This window comes from Nerophis lumbriciformis, linkage group LG02, assembly GCF_033978685.3.
Source record: "Nerophis lumbriciformis linkage group LG02, RoL_Nlum_v2.1, whole genome shotgun sequence".
Lineage (NCBI taxonomy): Eukaryota > Metazoa > Chordata > Actinopteri > Syngnathiformes > Syngnathidae > Nerophis > Nerophis lumbriciformis.
In genome coordinates, this window is record NC_084549.2 from 11,728,696 (window position 1) to 11,752,500 (window position 23,805).

At 42.0% G+C, this 23,805-nt stretch overlaps 1 protein-coding gene across 1 annotated transcript in view; it reads right to left on the reverse strand.

The window, feature by feature from the left end:
• The window catches only part of spock2 (SPARC (osteonectin), cwcv and kazal like domains proteoglycan 2), a 101,236-nt gene that overhangs the window by 22,415 nt on the left and 55,016 nt on the right, over positions 1-23,805 (reverse strand). Inside the window, exons 3-6 of the mRNA XM_061937746.1 lie at positions 7,708-7,822; positions 5,928-6,033; positions 5,348-5,459; positions 2,395-2,517 (exon numbers count right to left, since the gene is read on the reverse strand). Coding sequence (XP_061793730.1) covers positions 2,395-2,517; positions 5,348-5,459; positions 5,928-6,033; positions 7,708-7,822 — 456 coding nt within the window. The remainder of the gene's footprint in view (positions 1-2,394; positions 2,518-5,347; positions 5,460-5,927; positions 6,034-7,707; positions 7,823-23,805) is intronic.

Consider the following 23,805-nt stretch of genomic DNA (forward strand, 5'->3'; position numbering starts at 1 on the left):
TGGTCTGAGAAGTAAAAGAGGAGCGATGTTTCATATGTTGATAATATTGTAAATTCCACTTTCTTTATTTTAAATGTATATTTTGGGTGTCCCATTCAGTAAAAAACTGTACGTGGAGGGGGGGCGTGGCCTGCGGACCTGCAGCGAAGCGGGGTGTGCCAGGACCGGCTTCGAGATCAGCGACAGGTGCGTAGATGGCCCACCTGGGCCTGCTTATCTAATCACCTGTCGCTCTGTTAAAAGTTGGAGGTGGACCACGAGCGAGAGCGAGACAGACAAACTGGAAAAGACTTGCTGAAAAGCACAACTGAAAGACATTATTAAAAATGGTTAAAAATTATTATTATTAAAAAAATATTTTTATTATTATTAAAAAAGGTTAAAAATGAAAGCTACTCGCTTGATCTGTTGGCTTTGCACCAGCCCTTACATTAGGTTGTTGTCATGTATATACGGCTCTGTGTCGCCCCCAAGAGGACAGTGGTGCATCAGGCCATCATGCCGGGAGGTTGTCGTTTTAATGAACATGATGTATGCATGAATTATGATACAAACAAACAAGTAAATAATAATTAATGTTATTTCTTGTAAGGAATGATGTATACATTAATGCTGATGATACAAAGAAACGAGTAAACAATAATAATGTTATTTCTTGTAAGGAATGATGTATACATTAATGCTGATGATACAAAGAAATGAGTAAACAATAATAATGTTATTTCTTGTAAGGAATGATGTATACATTAATGATGATGATGATACAAACAAACCAAGGTCAAAGGAGCGGTGATGTCAGTTCTTGGTGGTCCGAAGAACCCGGAGGAGAGATACCTCCACACTGTAAAATTCCATTTCGGGTTTTTTAGATGGTGTGTCATAACTTTTTTAGAACTATCGGATATTGTGACTTTTGGTATTAGTGTTCCTGGAAAAAAGGGACCCAAACACACACATACTGTACAGCAGATTTTTACCATCTAAATGTGTATATTTAATTTATACACACATACACATTGGCGCCCCCAGACACATTTTCTTCTCTCAATGTGGCCCCCGAGTCAAAATATTTGCCCAGCTTGTGTCTCTTTAGTAAGGCGCGCAATCCATTTAGCGTGTCCGTCTTCATTAAACTGCAAAATATATCAACTGGGAGGAGAAGATGCAAATATAATCGACCTGCACACGCAGTTTGATTTATCAAGAGTGAAGCTCAACTGCAAGTGCTATTTGACATCCTTATTTAGCGCGTGGGGAACAGGGGTTAGTGCATGTGCCTCACAATACGAAGGTCCTGAGTTCAATCCCGGGCTCTGGATTTTCTGTATGGAGTTTGCATGTTCTCCCCGTGACTGCGTGGGTACTCCGGCTTCCTCCCACCTCCAAAGACATGCACCTGGGGAGAGGTTGATTGGCAACACTAAATTGGCCCTAATGTGTGAATGTGAGTGTGAATGTTGTCTGTCTATCTGTGTTGGCCCTGTGATGAGGTGGCGACTTGTCCAGGGTGTACCCCGCCCTCCGCCCGAATGCAGCTGAGATAGGCTCCAGCACCCCCCGCGACCCCGAAAGGGACAAGCGGTAGAAAAATGGATGGATGGATGGATTTAGCGCGTGAAAACGACGTGCAAACTGACACAGTGTTGGCGCTGCAGTAGTAGTAGTAGTAGTAGTAGCAGTCTGATTCTCCCTCCTCTGCGGGAGCACCTAGAGGCTCCGCTGTGAGCTCCACAGGACACGCCCCCGCGTTTGCCGCGCAGACCGCGCCCATGTGTCGCCGCAGCCGGAGACAATCTGCAATCTGCGCACCTGGACCTGATGAGAGGGAGCTGAATAAAGGACCAGTGGACCCAAGGATCCTGGCGGAAACTTAGTTTCTCAATGGTGTAATGTAAGCCGACTCTAGCTTGATGCTCTCTGTTTTCCTTCTGCATTTTCCCTCCGTGCCTGATTTCCTTGTTTGTCCTCCCGAGTTTTGCCCTTGGTGATTCTTCTGTTGTTTTCCCCTGTGGGCTTTGGATTGCCTTCCTCAATCCTTGACCCTCGCCCGGACACGGACCTTGTCACTCCTCTCCTGCCCTGGACCACCTGCCTGCCCCACGGACTGCCTCGTTCCTTCGCTCTCAACACTTGGTAACACACACTTCAGCTAACTACACACACAGCCTCACACACACACACACACACTTGGGTTTTGACACTCTCCATTTCCTTAGTTTAGTTTATTAGTTAGTATTGTTTATTATTATTATATATATTGACTATATACAGGTATATATAAATGATTGAACATTACTGCCCCCTGGTGTCTGAGCCGTCATCTCCCTCTGTTAAACCATAACAGTAGTAGTAACAGTAGTATTAGTAGTACATAATAGTAGAAGTAGTTTGAACCTGATGCAGTGTTTTTGGCCCCAGGCTTGCTGTTGTTGTTCTGCTTGGCGTTGCTCTGGAGGAGTTGAAACCAGTCCCGAAGACGCTGGCCCAAATCAGCTAGATCCTGTCCAGTGCAAGTCTCTGTATGGATCATTAAGAGTCACATGGTGGTCATCATTACTATTAGGAGTCACATGGTGGTCATCATTACTATTAGGAGTCACATGGTGGTCATCATTACTATTAGGAGTCACATGGTGGTCATCATTACTATTAGGAGTCACATGGTGGTCATCATTACTATTAGGAGTCACATGGTGGTCATCATCACTATTAGGAGTCACATGGTGGTCATCATTACTATTAGGAGTCACATGGTGGTCATCAATACTATTAGGAGTCACTTGGTGGTCATCATTACTATTAGGAGTCACATGGTGGTCATCATTACTATTAGGAGTTACATGGTGGTCATCATTACTATTAGGAGTCACATGGTGGTCATCATTACTCCACATGGTGGTCATAATTACTATTAGGAGTCACATGGTGGTCATCATCACTATTAGGAGTCACATGGTGGTCATCATTACTATTAGGAGTCACATGGTGGTCATCAATACTATTAGGAGTCACTTGGTGGTCATCATTACTATTAGGAGTCACATGGTGGTCATCATTACTATTAGGAGTTACATGGTGGTCATCATTACTATTAGGAGTCACATGGTGGTCATCATTACTCCACATGGTGGTCATAATTACTATTAGGAGTCACATGGTGGTCATCATCACTATTAGGAGTCACATGGTGGTCATCATTTGGTGGTCACCTTTACGATTAGGAGTCACATGGTGGTCATCATTACTATTAGGAGTCACATGGTGGTCATCATTACTATTAGGAGTCACATGGTGGTCATCATCACTATTAGGAGTCACATGGTGGTCATCATTTGGTGGTCACCTTTACGATTAGGAGTCACATGGTGGTCATCATTACTATTAGGAGTCACATGGTGGTCATCCTCACTATTAGGAGTCACATGGTGGTCATCATTTGGTGGTCATCATCACTATTAAGAGTCACATGGTGGTCATCATTACTCCACATGGTGGTCATCATTACTCCACATGGTGGTCATCATTACTCCACATGGTGGTCATCATTACTCCACATGGTGGTCATCATTACACCACATGGTGGTCATCATTACTCCACATGGTGGTCATCCTTACTCCACATGGTGGTCATCATTACTCCACATGGTGGTCATCATTACTACACATGGTGGTCATCATTACTCCACATGGTGGTCATCATTACTACACATGGTGGTCGTCATTACTCCACATGGGGGTCATCATTACTATTAGGAGTCACATGGTGGTCATCATTACTCCACATGGTGGTCATCATTACTCCACATGGTGGTCATCCTTACTCCACATGGTGGTCATCATTACTCCACATGGTGGTCATCATTACTACACATGGTGGTCATCATTACTCCACATGGTGGTCATCCTTACTCCACATGGTGGTCATCATTACTACACATGGTGGTCATCATTACTACACATGGTGGTCATCATTACTCCACATGGTGGTCATCATTACTACACATGGTGGTCGTCATTACTCCACATGGGGGTCATCATTACTATTAGGAGTCACATGGTGGTCGTCATTACTCCACATGGTGGTCATCATTACTATTAGGAGTCATATGGTGGTCATCATTACTATTAGGAGTCATATGGTGGTCATCATTACTATTAGGAGTCATATGGTGGTCATCATTACTATTAGGAGTCACATGGTGGTCATCATTACTATTAGGAGTCATATGGTGGTCATCATTACTATTAGGAGTCACATGGTGGTCATCATTATTCCACATGGTGGTCATCATTACTATTAGGAGTCACATGGTGGTCATCATTACTATTAGGAGTCACATGGTGGTCATCATTACTATTAGGAGTCACATGGTGATCATCATTACTATTAGGAGTCACATGGTGGTCATCATTACTATTAGGAGTCACATGGTGGTCATCAATACTATTAGGAGTCACATGGTGGCCATCATTACTATTAGGAGTCACATGGTGGTCATCATTACTATTAGGAGTCACATGGTGGTCATCATTACTATTAGGAGTCACATGGTGGTCATCATTACTATTAGGAGTCACATGGTGGCCATCATTACTATTCGGAGTCACATGGTGGTCATCATTACTCCACATGGTGGTCATCATTACTATTAGGAGTCACATGGTGGTCATCATTACTATTAGGAGTCACATGGTGGTCATCATTACTATTAGGAGTCACATGATGGTCATCATCACTTCACATGGTGGTCATCATTACTCCACATGGTGGTCATCATGACTCCACATGGTGGTCATCATTACTCCACATTGTGGTCATCATTACTCCACATGGTGGTCATCATTACTCCACCTGGTGGTCATCATTACTCCACATGGTGGTCATCATTACTCCACATGGTGGTCATCATTACTCCACATTGTGGTCATCATTACTCCACATGGTGGTCATCATTACTCCACATGGTGGTCATCCTTACTCCACATGGTGGTCATTATTACTCCACATGGTGGTCATCATTACTCCACATTGTGGTCATCATTACTCCACATGGTGGTCATCATTACTCCACATGGTGGTCATCATGACTCCACATGGTGGTCATCATTACTCCACACGGTGGTCATCATTACACCACATGGTGGTCAACATTACTCCACATGGTGGTCATCATTACTCCACATGGTGGTCATCATTACTCCACATGGTGGTCAACATTACTCCACATGGTGGTCATCATTACACCACATGGTGGTCATCATGACTCCACATGGTGGTCATCATGACTCCACATGGTGGTCATCATGACTCCACATGGTGGTCATCATTACTACACATGCATCTTACCCCGCTTGCCGCCTTTGGTGGTGGGAGCAGCCGTGGTGGAACACGGACACAGACCTGAACACTTGGGGGTCAGCTCCTTCCCCGTAAGACACGCCTGCTGCTCCAGCTTGCACTGCACAAGACAAACGCACACAATAAAACACACACACACGGGCGACGTGGACAAGGGCGCGCGAAGGTGAAGTGGAATGACTTATTGCGGCGACGGCCATCAAATATTCATGAGGGCGGCGTCGGTCGGATGCCACACTTCCAATCCCACCTTCACCCGCACAAGGTCAGCGATGGTGACGCACAAGTCAAAGTATGAATCGATACAACGCACACATGGGGACGTTTCATTCCATGTTTCTAGACACTTTAGTCCAACCACCTCCAGAGAATGTCCCCACAGTGCAATGGTGGTGATGCATGTCGTTGACACAGTTATGGCGATACTGTGGAGATATGTTTCATTTATGTGTGCTGCTTGCGGAATGACACACCACTCTACTCATTACATATTTACCATATTTATACACCTACATTTATATCGTCTGGACCTAATTATCACACTATTTTTTTTCGTGTGCGCGTTCACCTTGGAGGCGTAGTTGTGTCCATCAGATCCGCACACAGGCCCGGTAGAGGAGACAGGACATGGCTGACAGTCGCCATTAGATGCACTGAGAGCAGGCTGCTTGAGTCTAGAAGACAAGAGGACACACAACCTTCACTTCAGCGTCACGGAGTACAACTGAGACCGAAATGAATGCCGATTTTGTGCGTGTACAAACCCCGTTTCCATATGAGTTGGGAAATTGTGTTAGATGTAAATATAAACGGAATACAATGATTTGCAAATCATTTTCAACCCATATTCAGTTGAATATGCTACAAAAACTTTTTTTTTTTGCAAATAATCATTAACTTTGAATTTGATGCCAGCAACACGTGACAAAGAAGTTGGGAAAGGTGGCAATAAATACTGATAAAGTTGAGGAATGCTCATCAAACACTTATTTGGAACATCCCACAGGAGTGCAGGCTAATTGGGAACAGGTGGGTGCCATGATTGGGTATAGAAACAGCTTCCCAAGAAATGCTCAGTCTTTCACAAGAAAGGATGGGGCGAGGTACACCCCTTTGTCCACAACTGCATGAGCAAATAGTCAAACAGTTTAAGAACAACGTTTCTCAACGTGTAATTGCAAGAAATTTAGGGATTTCAACAACTACGGTCCATAATATCATCAAAAGGTTCAGATAATCTGGAGAAATCACTCCACGTAAGCGGCATGGCCGGAAACCAACATTGAATGACCGTGACCTTCGATCCCCCAGACGGCACTGTATCAAAAACCGACATCAATCTCTAAAGGATATCACCACATGGGCTCAGGAACACTTCAGAAAACCACTGTCACTAAATACAGTTCGTCGCTACATCTGTAAGTGCAAGTTAAAGCTCTACTATGCATAGCGAAAGCCATTTATCAACAACACCCAGAAACGCCGCTGGCTTCTCTTGGCCCGAGATCATCTAAGATGGACTGATGCAAAGTGGAAAAGTGTTCTGTGGTCTGACGAGTCCACATTTCAAATTGTTTTTGGAAATATTCGACATCGTGTCATCCGGACTAAAGGGGAAGCGAACCATCCAGACTGTTATCGACGCAAAGTTCAAAAGCCAGCATCTGTGATGGTATGGGGGTGCATTAGTGCCCAAGGCATGGGTAACTTACACATCTGTGAAGGCACCATTAATGCTGAAAGGTACATACAGGTTTTGGAACAACATATGCTGCCATCTAAGCGCAGTCTTTTTCATGGACGCGGCTGCTTATTTCAGCAAGACAATGCCAAGCCACATTCAGCACGTGTTACAACAGCGTGGCTTCGTAAAAAAAAGAGTGCGGGTACTTTCCTGTTCCGCCTGCAGTCCAGACCTGTCTCCCATCGAAAATGTGTGGCGCATTATGAAGCGTAAAATACGACAGCGGAGACCCCCGGACTGTTGAACGACTGAAGCTCTACATAAAACAAGAATGGCAAAGAATTCCACTTTCAAAGCTTCAACAATTAGTTTCCTCAGTTCCCAATCGTTTATTGAGTGTTGTTAAAAGAAAAGGTGATGTAACACAGTGGTGAACATGCCCTTTCCCAACTACTTTAGCACATGTTGCAGCCATGAAATTCTAAGTTAATGATTATTTGCAAAAACAAAATAAAGTTTATGAGTTTGAACATCAAATATCTTGTCTTTGTAGTGCATTCAATTGAATATGTATTCATTGTATTCCGTTTATATTTACATCTAACACAATTTCCCAACTCATATGGAAACAGGGTTTGTACAATTCTGGTGTCAAAACACTCACCTATGCTCAAGCTTCTTGCGGTTGATGCACACAGCTCTCTGGTAGCCCTGGGCCATGCACACCTTGTGCCTGCTGCACTTGATCTTCTGACAGGGGTCCTTGGTGGTGTCCACATCTAGGAAATCATACAAATAACAGCATGAAGAGTCTTGTGCGATGTTGCCTTACACGCAACATATTGGACCAGTCATGCCTCCTAGTTCCATAGTTTCCTTGATATTCGCATCGTGTCGGTGAAATGGACACATGGCCCAACACTTCACATTCTATTTTATACAGTTTATACTCAAACATATCTATAGACATTAATTATCATTACCAAATTAGGGATTTATTTTTATTTTTATGAAAAACATAAAAATTAAAAAAAATCATACACATGGTAAAATAAATAATACAGAGTACTTTTGAAAAAAAAAAAATAAAACCTATGAATATATACAGTACATATGCATATATATATATATATATATATATATATATATATATATATATATATATACATATACACACACACACATATACACCTTCCGCCCGAATGCAGCTGAGATAGGCTCCAGCACCCCCGCGACCCCAAAAGGGACAAGCGGTAGAAAATGGATGGATATATATACATATAGATATATAGTCGAGGTTTCTGTAATCAATCCGTTATACAGTGCTCAATAGAGCGGAATATACGGTAGGTCAGGAAAAAACACAAAGACTATATCATCCCTACAAGCCTGTTTTGCAGGTTTCACTGATTTTAAAATCCCCTGACGAAACAGGCTTGTAGGGATGATATAGCCTCTGTGTTTTTTCCTGCCCTAACGTATATATATGTATATATATATATACATATATTCATACTGTATATATACATATATATGTATATACTGTATATGTACATACATATAAATATATATATATATATACAGTACAGGCCAAAAGTTTGGACACACCTTCTCATTTCAATGCAATTTCTTTATTTTCATGATTATTTACATTGTAGATTGTCACTGAAGGCATCCAAACTAGGACACCTGCGAAGTGAAAACCCTTTCAGGTGACTAGCTCTTGAAGCTCATGGAGAGAATGCCAAGAGTGTGCAAAACAGTAATCAGAGCAAAGGGTGGCTATTTTGAAGAAACTAGAATACAAAACATGTTTTCAGTTATTTCACATAACTCCACGTGTTCATTAATAGTTTTGATTAGGGATGTCCGATAATGGCTTTTTGCCGATATGCGATATTCCGATATTGTCCAACTCTTTAATTACCGATACCGATACCGATATCAACCGATATATACAGTCGTGGAATTAACACATTATTATGCCTAATTTGGACAACCAGGTATGGTGAAGATAAGGTACTTTTAAATTTTTTTTATAAAATAAAATAAGATAAATAAATTAAAAACATTTTCTTGAATAAAAAAGAAAGTAAAACAATATAAAAACAGTTGCATAGAAACTAGTAATTAATGAAAATGAGTAAAATTAACTGTTAAAGGTTAGTACTATTAGTGGACCAGCAGCACGCACAATCATGTGTGCTTACGGACTGTATCCCTTGCAGACTGTATTGATATATATTGATATATATATATGACTCTGCAGCATCGCGTGGACATCGGGGGCGGTACCTCTGGATTGGCAGACCGGGGTGGTGGTTCCTCTCTTTAAGAAGGGGAACCGGAGGGTGTGTTCCAACTATCGTGGGATCACACTCCTCAGCCTTCCCGGTAAAGTCTATTCGGGTGTACTGGAGAGGAGGCTACACCGGATAGTCGAACCTCGGATTCAGGAGGAACAGTGTGGTTTTCGTCCTGGTCGTGGAACTGTGGACCAGCTCTATACTCTCGGCAGGGTCCTTGAGGGTGCATGGGAGTTTGCCCAACCAGTCTACATGTGCTTTGTGGACTTGGAGAAGGCATTCGACCGTGTCCCTCGGGAAGTCCTGTGGGGAGTGCTCAGAGAGTATGGGGTATCGGACTGTCTGATTGTGGCGGTTCGCTCCCTGTATGATCAGTGTCAGAGCTTGGTCCGGACACGTTTCCAGTGAGGGTTGGACTCCGCCAAGGCTGCCCTTTATCACCGATTCTGTTCATTACCGGTACTTTTATGGACAGAATTTCTAGGTGCAGTCAAGGCGTTGAGGGGATCTGGTTTGGTGGCTGCAGGATTAGGTCTCTGCTTTTTGCAGATGATGTGGTCCTGATGGCTTCATCTGGCCAGGATCTTCAGCTCTCACTGGATCGGTTCGCAGCCGAGTGTGAAGCGACTGGGATGAGAATCAGCACCTCCAAGTCCGAGTCCATGGTTCTCGCCCGGAAAAGGGTGGAATGCCATCTCCGGGTTGGGGAGGAGACCCTGCCCCAGGTGGAGGAGTTCAAGTACCTAGGAGTCTTGTTCACGAGTGAGGGAAAAGTGGATCGTGAGATCGACAGGCGGATCGGTGCGGCGTCTTCAGTAATGCGGATGCTGTATCGATCTGTTGTGGTGAAGAAGGAGCTGAGCCGGAAGGCAAAGCTCTCAATTTACCGGTCGATCTACGTTCCCATCCTCACCTATGGTCATGAGCTTTGGGTTATGACCGAAAGGACAAGATCACGGGTACAAGCGGCCGAAATGAGTTTCCTCCGCCGGGTGGCGGGGCTCTCCCTTAGAGATAGGGTGAGAAGCTCTGCCATCCGGGGGGATCTCAAAGTAAAGCCACTGCTCCTCCACATCGAGAGGAGCCAGATGAGGTGGTTCGGGCATCTGGTCAGGATGCCACCCGGACGCCTCCCTCGGGAGGTGTTTAGGGCACGTCCAACCGGTAGGAGGCCACGGGGAAGACCCAGGACACGTTGGGAAGACTATGTCTCCCGGCTGGCCTGGGAACGCCTCGGGATCCCCCGGGAAGAGCTGGACGAAGTGGCTGGGGAGAGGAAAGTCTGGGCTTCCCTGCTTAGGCTGCTGCCCCCGCAACCCGACCTCGGATAAGCGGAGGAAGATAGATGGATGGATGGATGGATGGATGGATATATAATGTAGGAACCAGAATATTAATAACAGAAAGAAACAACCCTTTTGTGTGAATGAGTGTAAATGGGGGAGGGAGGTTTTTTGGGTTGGTGCACTAATTGTAAGTGTATCTTGTGTTTTTTATGTTGATTTAATAAAAAAATAAAAATAAAATAAAATAAAATAAACGATACCGATAATAAAAAAAAACGATACCGATAATTTCTGATATTACATTTTAACGCATTTATCGGCCGATAATATCGGCAGGCCGATATTATCGGACATCTCTAGTTTTGATGCCTTCGGTGACAATCTACAATGTAAATAGTCATGAAAATAAAGAAAACGCATTGAGATGAGAAGGTGTGTCCAAACATTTGGCCTGTACTGTACATACATATGTACATACCAGTGACGTGCGGTCACTAGAGGATGGAAAGAAAAAAAATGTAAAAAGAAAAAAAATTAATTAAATTGTTATATGTATCCAGTGATTCTACTATAAAGTTATTTTCCATTTAACTTCACCAGTTTTAGATTATTTGTATTCAAAATCGCTGAATTTTCACATTTGCCGTTCAAATACTGAGAAGAGACGGTGCGGTGATCAGCAGCCAGTTGAGGCACGTCACTCAGTTGTGCCTCAACATGGATTGCGGACTCGGCTAACTGCTGGTCTGCTGTGCAGTGAGACCGTATTGCTATATGAACTATATTATACATTTGCATAGTTTAGTTAGCTGAGGTATATAATGTACAGTGTATTTTGTCAACTGTATGTGTGTAACGTATTTCTTGTTCTAAGCAATCATAAAACTGCTGCGAAGACGCACTGGCTGAGGCTCGCGTAATCCCGCCTCCTGGTGCCGGTTAAGGCACCTTCGCCGCAGACTGCACCCCCCGATGGGAGCGCCACACCAACCAAAGCCCACACCCAAACCCTCCACGTGCAAGACCGAATCCACCCAAAAAAAGTCACTTAACAAGAAGCCAAAAAGTGCAAAAACAACATTGCTCGCGCCGGAGGAGCCGTGAACCACTGCAGGGACACAACATTAGGTACACCTGCAGAGTGCAGCACGCATTTCATATTTCATTCATTCACAACTCCTCCAACACGAACACCACTGTACCCGCACTTATAAGTAAAGGTAAGACCATAATAACGTTTTTTTAATTAAATGTGCTTTTTTGTGTGCTACAGTTTGTATGTGTAAAGTTAAAGTTAAGTTAAAGTACCAATGATTGTCACACACACACTAGGTGTGGTGAAATTTGTCCTCTGCATTTGACCCATCCCTTGATCACCCCCTGGGATGTGAGGGGAGCAGTGGCCAGCAGCGGCGCCGCGCCCGGGAATAATTTTTGGTGATTTAATAACCCCCAATTCCAACCCTTGATGCTGAGTGCCAAGCAGGGAAGAATGCTGGTATGAGCTTTTAAACATAACCCGTTAACTGCTGCCAATCAAATGGTGAATAAGATACTCTTTAGGGTTCATATGTTTGTAAATCTGACTGTGATGAAGTCAGTGCCTCACCAGCCATGAACCTCACCGCACGTCACTGGTACATACATACATATATGTATTAATACACATTTACCACAACATTCATCCTTCACTCTCACAGTGCTTCGACCGGCTCAGTCAGGAAAAAAGTGGTAGTGCAACATCTATCCAGGCCGTGATGAGTTAAAAGTGGTAGTGCAACATCTATCCAGGCCGTGATGAGTTAAAAGTGGTAGTGCAACATCTATCCAGGCCGTGATGAGTTAAAAGTGGTAGTGCAACATCTATCCAGGCCGTGATGAGTTAAAAGTGGTAGTGCAACATCTATCCAGGCCGTGATGAGTTAAAAGTGGTAGTGCAACATCTATCCAGGCCGTGATGAGTTAAAAGTGGTAGTGCAACATCTATCCAGGCCGTGATGAGTTAAAAGTGGTAGTGCAACATCTATCCAGGCCGTGATGAGTTGAGCAACAAATGAAAACATTAGTAAATAAGTCCATCACGTCGTTTGCCAGCTGCTGTGTTGGGCCTCGCACAAGAAACATACGCTATCCGCCTGAGCCTCATGTCAACTTAACAGGCTTCCGCGGATTAAAGCAGCGCCCGGCGATGATGACGACGTTTCCATAGCAACAGGCTCTCGGCGGTCCAGGAGTCACTTCTGGGTTGTGCTGTGATTTGCGGCTCAATCTGGTGGTTTTGTGAGAACCGGTTGCTGGCTGTGCAATCATGTCTCCACGCCTTTTTTTCTCTCTCCTGGCTTCATTAGTGCCGTCGTGCCTTCAATCCCACTCAGAACCTCGCCTAATTAAGCGCTTTGGCGCAATCCAATCCAGATTTAAATGAGGTTTACGTGTGCAGATTGTGGATATGAAAGTAGAGCTCAAGCCACATCGTCATTCCACACTCCCAACGTAATCACGTTGATCTTCTAGGTACTACTCATTTCCCGCACTTGGAAAGGCGATCACATCCTCACCTCAAAGTGAGGACGTCTCTCGTCGCCAAGGTAACCACTTTGCATGACGTGCCCGTGGTCATCCGGGAAGTACACTGCAAAAACTGACATCTAAGTAAGATGAAATATCTCAAATAAGGCTGATATTTGCTTATTTTCTGTCTGATAAGATCATTCTTCTCACTAAGCAGATTTTATGTTAGAGTGTTTTACTTCTTTTAAAGGGGAACATTATCACAATTTCAGAAGGGTTAAAATCATTAAAAATCAGTTCCCAGTGGCTTATTTTATTTTTCGAAGTTTTTTTCTAAATTTTACCCATCACGCAATATCCCTAAAAAAAGCTTCAAAGTGCCTGATTTTAACCATCGTTATATACACCCGTCCATTTTCCTGTGACGTCACATAGTGATGCCAACACAAACAAACATGGCGCATAGAACAGCAAGCTATAGCGACATTAGCTCGGATTCAGACTCCGATTTCAGCGGCTTAAGCGATTCAACAGATTACGCATGTATTGAAACGGATGGTTGTAGTGTGGAGGCAGGTAGCGAAAACGAAATTGAAGAAGAAACTGAAGCTATTGAGCCATATCGGTTTGAACCGTATGCAAGCGAGACCGACGAAAACGACACGACAGCCAGCGACACGGGAGAAAGCGAGGACGAATTCGGCGATCGCCTTCTAACCAACGATTGGTATGTGTTTGTTTGGCATTAAAGGAAACTAACAACTATGAACTAGGTTTACAGCATATGAAATACATTTGGCAACAACATGCACTTTGAGAGTGCAGACAGCCCAATTTTCATCAATTAATATATTCTGTAGACATACCCTCATGTCAGCAGGCCAGGGAAGCTAGGGTCGATATTCTTCTCTTGATCATCTTCGGTGGCATAAGGGACGGTGTGAGCCAAGACATCCAGGGGGGTTTAGCTCGCTCGTCTGCGGGAACAAACTGCCGCCATTGCTTGCCGTGCTACCGAGGTCCTTTGTCCCTGAATTGCTCACACACTCCGGCAGATTCAATGGGGGTCTGGCGGCAGATTTCTTTGACTTTATCGTTGGAAATGCATCTGCTTTGAGTGTCGCAGGATATCCACACATTCTTGCCATCTCTGTCGTAGCATAGCTTTCGTCGGTAAAGTGTGCGGAACAAACGTCCAATTTCTTGCCACTTTCGCATCTTTGGGCCACTGGTGCAACTTGAATCCGTCCCTGTTCGTGTTGTTACACCCTCCGACAACACACCGACGAGGCATGATGTCTCCAAGGTACGGAAAACCGTCGAAAAAAACGGAAAATAATAGAGCTGATTTGACTCGGTGTTTGAGAAAATGGCGGATTGCTTCCCGATGTGACGTCACTCTGTGACGTCATCGCTCCGAGAGCGAATAATAGAAAGGCGTTTAATTCGCCAAAATTCACCCATTTAGAGTTCGGAAATCGGTTAAAAAAAATATGGTCTTTTTTCTGCAACATCAAGGTATATATTGACGCTTACATAGGTCTGGTGATAATGTTCCCCTTTAAGGGTTTTGGTCCTAAATGATGTCAGTAAGATATTACAGCTTGTTGCTGAGATGTTATGACCTATATTGAGTAAAACATGCTTGAAACTAGAATATCAACTGTTGCAAAGCTGTGTCATCAACACTCACAAGTATAAAACTACTTTTTTAAAGTAATGATTTGTTAATTCAAGCATGAAAAAAAAAATCATGATTTTGACACAATTGTGTCTCATATTTAAAACAGATGACAGCCAAATGGACTTTGCGGTTTTATTTTCAATGAAACAATAGAACATACGTACTCATATAGTAGTACAGTTGGCACAGTACAGTAAACTGACAGTCAATATTTTAACATTTGACATTTCTAACAATTTTGAACAGAAATAGTTCATGCACATTCAGATGAATTCCTCAAAATTACAATTAAAACATTTTTGGCCGGGGGCCGGGCTGTATATATGCGCACTAATTGACTGAAAGAGCACGCACTTGGCGCGATGATGTCATGTTATCCATGGAAAAATGCATTTTTAGACCATATGATTTGCCTGAGCGGCTAGGAGACTCCGAGAGTAACAAGCGGTTGCCTTGTTGCCTTTCCATTAAGAACAATAAATTAGTTTTTAGTATAAGTTTGCTGGTTTCAAGAAATGTAATGCCGAGCGCATATCATTATGTCAAGATAATGGCACTAGCATCTACTTAATTTAACAATATTTTTCAACATATTGAGCAAAAAGGTCTCTTTTTTTTCTACCAAGAAAAGTGCACTGGTTATTAGTGAGAATATACTTATTTTAAGGTATTTTTGGGTTCATTGAGGTTAGCTAATTTTACTTGTTTTGGAAAGTCTTGACAAGCCAAATTTTCTTGTTCTATTGGCAGATAGCTTTGCTTAGTTCAAATAAAATACCCCTAATTTATTATTATTTTTTTTCTTGTTTTTGAACTCTGACTTTTTGCAGTGTATTCACCTTTCCCACATTTTGTTATGTCACAGCTTCCATTCCAAATGAGAATAAATTCATTTTTGTCCTCAAATTCTACACACAATACCCCATAATGACAATGTGAATAGGTTTAAGGCCCAAGCTGTTTGTTTACATGCTTTTTTTTAAATTTCTCTTTGCTATTCGGGCTTATTGGATCCTAATTAGAATAAAAACAAAAAATCATATTTTGATATGATGTACTTAGTCCATAAGTACACAAACGTGTACATCATGTTTAGTGATGTGCTAATTCTTATTTTTACACTTTTTTTTTTCTCCAAATTCCATTGTATGTTATACTTTCCTGACACCACCAGATGGCAGTATAAGTGTCCACATAAGTGGCCAGAAGACCCCAATTCAGTAGTGTACACAATTTTGGAAATAAGAGCTAAAAGGTATGATTTGGACGAAGTAGCTGAGGAAAGGGAAATCTGGGCTTCCCTGCTTCGGCTGCTGCCCCCGCGACCCGACTTCTGATAAGCGGAACAAGAAGGATAAATGGATGATTTTTTTTTTTTTTTATCTCACCTTACTTATTTCAAATCTTCAAACTTGAAACTATGAAATAAATAAATGACAACACTAGGAATGCACATTATATAAAGTATAGTCCAAAAAATGTACACACACAATGTTTATGCCTACAACAAATGTGGTAGAGAAAGCGAGAGAAAAAATGAGAAAAGCACGAATAGTTGATTTTACATCATTATGTGATTAATTAATTATCAAGATGTAAAAAAAAAAAAAAATTCAATGTGTTGAATCAATTTTCCTCTCTATCTTGTCTTGCCAAGCTACCATAGGCCCCTCCTTCCTGTGAGAGGCTCCCCAGCCTGCATACAGTCTGGACATACGGTATGGAGCTTCCAACACACACACAGTATTTCCCATTCACTCATTTATTGGTGGCGTCACAAATGCCGATTCGGCGCATCCGGTTCGCCCACGCTCATGAACGAATAAAAAATGGAACATATTGATACTGGTGTTGATATTATTCATTTTTGTCTGACTCCTGTGGATTTTTTGTGTCACGTTTGTGTGTTTTTCTCAATTTCTCTGTTGATTTCTATTCGAAATGTCACTAGTTTGAAATTGGAGTTGTATAATTATTGTGTTATTATGTGTTATTTTGTTGGACTGATTAAAGAAAAAAAGACAAATATTTTATTTAGAGATGCGTTAAAGTGTAATATCGGAAATTATCGGTATCGGTTTTTCTATTATCGGTATCGTTTTTTTTGTTTTTTTTCACACTCATTCACACTAAAGGGTTGTTTCTTTCTGTTATTAATATTCTGGTTCCTACATTATATATCAATACAGTCTGCAAGGGATACAGTCCGTAAGCACACATGATTGTGCGTGCTGCTGGTCCACTAATAGTACTAACCTTTAACAGTTAATTTTACTCATTTTCATTAATTATTAGTTTCTATGTAACTGTTTTTATATTGTTTTACTTTCTTTTTTATTCAAGAATTTTTTTTAAATTTATTTATCTTATTTTATTTTATTAATGTTTTTTAAAAAGTACCTTATCTTCACCATACCTGGTTGTCCAAATTAGGCATAATAATGCGTTAATTCCACGACTGTATATATCGGTTGATATCGGTATCGGTAATTAAAGAGTTGGACAATATCGGAATATCGGATATCGGCAAAATGCCATTATCGGACATCCTTAATTTTATTTCAACATATCTATTGACTATCAGTTTCTTGTAATAAGCTCAGCAGCGCTGCGGAGTACCATCTAGGTAGTAAATAATAATGAATAATAGTATTACTAATAACATGGTGTGACTGAGTGCAGCTTTAGGAGAGACTTTCCTTATCTTATCTGGTGTCTTTGCTGCAATGTGAGGCCAATTGATTGATTGCACCATTCAGGCTGACCTCTCTGCTGGAGATAAGCTTGAAAAAAAAAAGAAAAGCTACGGGTCAATGTAGCATGCAAACACTTAACTGTGCACGTGTGTGTGTGTGTGTGTGTGTGTGTGTGTGTGTGTGTGTGGGCTTGTTTGTTCTTACAAGTCCAAAATATTGCTCTCCCGCAGTGCTGGCCTGGTAATTCAATCAGAGCAGAGCCAGAGGCTGAATTGATCAATTGACTGGACTGGAGAAGGAAGCCAGTGCAAATGAGCCCGACCTCTCCCTCATTCACTGCGGACATGAGCTGCCTGGAGTGGAGACAGCCTGGAGTGGAGCCTGCATGCTAATTCATCTTTGAGTGTTGACTAACTTCTGCCAGGCCTCCATCTGGACTAAAAAGGCGGCCGGCAGCCTCTCCTCGTGTCACATTGCGCTGATTGAGTGACAATTTAGGTCACCTTCTCTTTTTTTTTTTCTTTTTTTTTTTCTTCTTTGGTTTTATTAAAATGTCTTGTTCTAGACCAGGGGTCGGCAACCCAAAATGTTGAAAGAGCCATATTGGACCAAAAATACAAAAAAAAATCCGTCTGGAGCCGCAAAAAATTAAAAGCCATATTACATACAGATAGTGTGTCATGAGATATAAATTGAATTAAGAGGACTTAAAGAAAACTAAATGAGCTCAAATATAGCTACAAATGAGGTATAATGATGCAATATGTACATATAGCTAGCCTAAATAGCATGTTAGCATCGATTAGCTTGCAGTCATGCAGTGAGCAAATATGTCTGATTAGCACTCCAACAAGTCGATAACATCAACAAAACTCACCTTTCATGCACAACCTTAAGAGTTTAGTGGACAAAATGAGACAGAAAAAGAAGTGGCATAAAACACGTCCTAGAAAGTTATACATGTAAACAAACTACGGTGAGTTCAAGGACCGCCAAAATTAGTAGGACAAAACGGGGCTCGCCAAATACTCGAATCAGCGAAGCATGTTTAATATAAACAGTGTGCTTTGTAACAATTAGGGAGGTTTGTGTCATGTTTGTCCTCCTACAGAAACAATATTAAAACAAAAAATAGATTGTTTTCCCCTCATCTTTTTCCATTTTTCATACATTTCTGAAAAAGCTCTAGAGCATACTTGCCAACCTTGAGACCTCCGATTTCGGGAGGTGGGGGGAGGGGGTTGGGGGCGGGTGTGGTCGGGGTGGGACGGGGGCGTGGTTGGGGGCGTGGCTAAAAGGGGAGGAGTATATTTACAGCTAGAATTCACCAAGTCAAGTATTTCATATATATATATATATATATATATATATATATATATATATATTATTATAATATATATATATATATATATATATATATATAATAAATACTTGAATTTCAGTGTTCATTTATTACACATATACACACACATAACACTCATCTACTCATTGTTGAGTTAAGGGTTGAATTGTCCATCCTTGTTCTATTCTCTGTCACTATTTTTCGAACCATGCTGAACACCCTCTCTGATGATGCATTGCTGTGTGGCACGCACAAAAGTGCTTTCATCAAATGGACTAGATGGCAGTATTGTCCTGTTTAAGAGTGTCACAACATTGCTGTTTACGGCAGACGAACTGCTTTACGGTATACAAAAAAGTGACTGCTGTTGTTGTGTGTTGTTGCCACGCTGGGAGGACGTTAATGAAACTGCCTAACAATAAACCCACATAAGAAACCAAGAACTCGCCCTCCATCATTCTATAGTTATAACGTGATTGGGCAGGTACGCTTTTTTATATTGTGGAGGACCTGAGTCCGCCTGAATTTCGGGAGATTTTCGGGAGAAAATTTGTCCCGGGAGGTTTTCGGGAGAGGCGCTGAATTTCGGGAGTCTCCCGGAAAATCCGGGAGGGTTGGCAAGTATGCTCTAGAGAGCCACTGTTCTAGACAAACTGCAGAAAACCACATGAAATCCCATCAGGCATCCTCCTCTTTTTACACACCCTGGAAACATAATCATAACATAATGACTAGAGATGTCCGATAATATCGGACTGCCAATATTATCGGCCGATAATTGCTGTAAAATGTAATATCGGAAATTATCGGTTTAAAAATTATCGGTATCGGTTTCAAAAAGTAAAAGTAATGACTTTTTTAAAACGCCGCTATGTACACGGACGTAGGGAGAAGTTCAGAGCACCAATAAACCTTAAAGCATACTTGCCAACCCTCCCGATTTTCCCGAGAGACTCCCGAATTTCAGCGCACCTCCCGAAAATCTCCCGGTACAACCATTCTCCCGATTTCTACCCGGACAACAATATTGGGGGCGTGCCTTAAAAGCACTGCCTTTAAAGGGGAACATTATCACAATTTCAGAAGGGTTAAAACCATTAAAAATCAGTTCCCAGTGGCTTATTATATTTTTCGAAGTTTTTTTCAAAATTTTACCCATCACGCAATATCCCTAAAAAAAGCTTCAAAGTGCCTGATTTTAACCATCGTTATAAACACCCGTCCATTTTCCTGTGACGTCACATAGTGAAGCCAACACAAACAAACATGGCGCATAGAACAGCAAGCTATAGCGACATTAGCTCGGATTCAGACTCGGATTTCAGCGGCTTAAGCGATTCAACAGATTACGCATGTATTGAAACGGATGGTTGTAGTGTGGAGGCAGGTAGCGAAAACGAAATTGAAGAAGAAACTGAAGCTATTGAGCCATATCGGTTTGAACCGTATGCAAGCGAAACCGACAAAAACGACACGACAGCCAGCGACACGGGAAAAAAGCGAGGACGAATTCGGCGATCGCCTTCTAACCAACGATTGGTATGTGTTTGTTTGGCATTAAAGGAAACTAACAACTATGAACTAGGTTTACAGCATATGAAATACATTTGGCAACAACATGCACTTTGAGAGTGCAGACAGCCCAATTTTCATCAATTAATATATTCTGTAGACATACCCTCATCCGCTCTCTTTTCCTGAAAGCTGATCTGTCCAGTTTTGGAGTTGATGTCAGCAGGCCAGGGAAGCTAGGGTCGATATTCTTCTCTTGATCATCTTGAGCCAAGACATCCAGGGGGATTTAGCTCGCTCGTCTGCGGGAACAAACTGCCGCCATTGCTTGCCGTGCTACCGAGGTTCTTTGTCCCTGAATTGCTCACACACTCCGGCAGATTCAATGGGGGTCTGGCGGCAGATTTCTTTGACTTTGAAATGCATCTGCTTTGAGTGTCGCAGGATATCCACACATTCTTGCCATCTCTGTCGTAGCATAGCTTTCGTCGGTAAAGTGTGCGGAACAAACGTCCAATTTCTTGCCACTTTCACATCTTTGAGCCACTGGTGCAACTTGAATCCGTCCCTGTTCGTGTTGTTACACCCTCCGACAACACACCGACGAGGCCTGATGTCTCCAAGGTACGAAAAACAGTCGAAAAAACGGAAAATAACAGAGCTGATTTGACTCGGTGTTTGAGAAAATGGCGGATTGCTTCCCGATGTGACGTCACGTCTATTATTCGCTCTGAGAGCGAATAATAGAAAGGCGTTTAATTCGCCAAAATTCACCCATTTAGAGTTCGGAAATCGGTTAAAAAAATATATGGTCTTTTTTCTGCAACATCAAGGTATATATTGACGCTTACATAGGTCTGGTGATAATGTTCCCCTTTAACGTCCTCTACATGTCGACACATCCTCTTTTCCTCCATACAAACAGCGTGCATATTATATGCGACTTTAACACACACATTAGTGATTGCAACGCGCACTTGGTCAACAGCCATACAGGTCACACTGAGGGTGGCCGTATAAACAACTTTAACACCGTTACAAATATGCGCCACACTGTGAACCCACACCAAACAAGAATGACAAACACATTTCGGGAGAACATCCGCACCGTAACACAACATAAACACAACAAAACAAATACCCAGAACCCCTTGCGGCACTAACTCTTTCAGGACGCTACAATACCCACCCCCCGCTACCACCAACCCCGCTCTCCCATCTCCTGAATTCGGAGGTCTCAAGGTTGGCAAGTATGCCTTAAAAGCACTGCCTTTGCATGCCGGCCCAATCACGTAATATCTACGGCTTTTCACACACACAAGTGAATGCCAAGTATACTTGGTCAACAGCCATACTGGTCACACTGAGGGTGGCCGTATAAACAACTTTAACACTGTTACAAATATGCGCCACACTGTGAACCCACACCAAACAAGAATGACAAACACATTTCGGGAGAACATCCGCACCGTAACACAACATAAACACAACAGAACAAATACCCAGAACCCCTTGCAGCACTAACTCTTCCAGGACGCTACAATATACCCCCCCCCCCCCAACCCCGCCCACCTCAACCTCCTCATGCTCTCTCAGGGAGAGCATGTCCCAAATTCCAAGCTGCTTTTTTGAGGCATGTTAAAAAAAAAAAATGCACTTTGTGACTTCAATAATAAATATGGCAGTGCCATGTTGGCATTTTTTTTCCATAACTTGAGTTGATTTATTTTGGAAAACCTTGTTACATTGTTTAATGCATCCAGCGGGGGCATCACAACAAAATTAGGCATAATAATGTGTTAATTCCACGACTGTATGTATCGGTATCGGTTGATATCGGAATCGGTAATTAAGAGTTGGACAATATCGGAATGCGCAAGAAAGCCATTATGGGACATCTCTAATAATGACCCCTGTCATTACAAATATAATAATGCTCATTTAATACAACAGAAATTGTCACAATCTTTCATGGCAATTATTATTTTCTTCTATTTCCATTTTTGTTTCCATTTCCTGTTTGCCTCCTTTTTGCCACTACTCCTATATAATAAGCGCTGGCTACCTCACGTGTCGACACACCTGTTTCTGGTTGCCAATCAAGATGCTTTTTCGGACCGATTTGCAGCTGAGGATCACTTTCCATCCATTGTCTACCGCTTGTCCCTATTGGGGTCGCAGGGGGCCTATCTCAGCTGTACACCCTGGACAAGTCGCCACCTCACCACATGGCCAACACAGATAGACAGACAACATTCACACTCACATTCACACACTAGTGTTGCCAATCAACCTATCCTATCTTGCATGATAAAATGCTATTATATGCATTGACGGATTTAGCTGGTCAAGGTCAACAAATAGCTTCTTTCACTTTATTTGATCTTTCAGCAATGTGTCCGAGAGATCGCAGTCCAAATGTGGTCGTGGACAGTGGCTTCCATTAAATCAGCTCACATTAGCAGCCATCCACGTTTGGCATATATAACCCTTGATGCTTTTACTTGCCTCTCTGGTCTCCGAGCGCAAAAGCGTAATTAGTCCTTCATTAAGTCTTCAGGCTCTGTGCTAATGGACTCTGCTATTCATACCACTTCATTTAAGCTGTAAATCAAGCGACAGGTCCTGAGGACAGGACTTTAGATGTCATAACTTGGCTTGCCAGAGGCTCAATTAAGGCTGCAGTTACAGAGCAGATAAAAAAAAAAAAGTATAAAGCAGAAAAAATAAAAATGAAGAAAGAAGCAGAGGCAATGCTCAGCATATCCTTGGGGAGGCGCAGCAAATCTGCTCACGCAGAGAAAGCATAACGCAACGATCACTCAGCCTTTTGTGTTGATGTTGTAGTAAGAGTAGACAACCGGTGACCCCAGCAAACACACACACACTCACATGCATACACACACACACACACACACACACACACACACACACACACACACACACGCCTGTGCAATACAATACACGAGTCACCATGCGGGTCCAGTCCAAGAAACGGTCATGGATTCTACTGGATGACACTAGTTTTGATTAATATATATATATATATATATATATATATATATATATATATATATATATATATATATATATATATATATATATATACATACATATATACAGTTTAGAGCTGCAACTAACAACTAATTTGATAATTGATCAATCGGTCGATTATTACTTCGATTAATCGATTAATAATCGGATACAAGAGACAAACTACAATTCTATCCTTTCCAGTATTTTATTGAAAAAAAAACCCAGCATACTGGCACCATACTTATTTTGACTATTGTTTATCAGCTGTTTGTACATGTTGCAGTTTATAAATAAAGGTTTATAAAAAAATAAAAAAAAATAAAAAAAAGTAGCCTCTGCACATGCGCACAGCATAGATCCAACGAATCGATGACTAAATTAATCGCCAA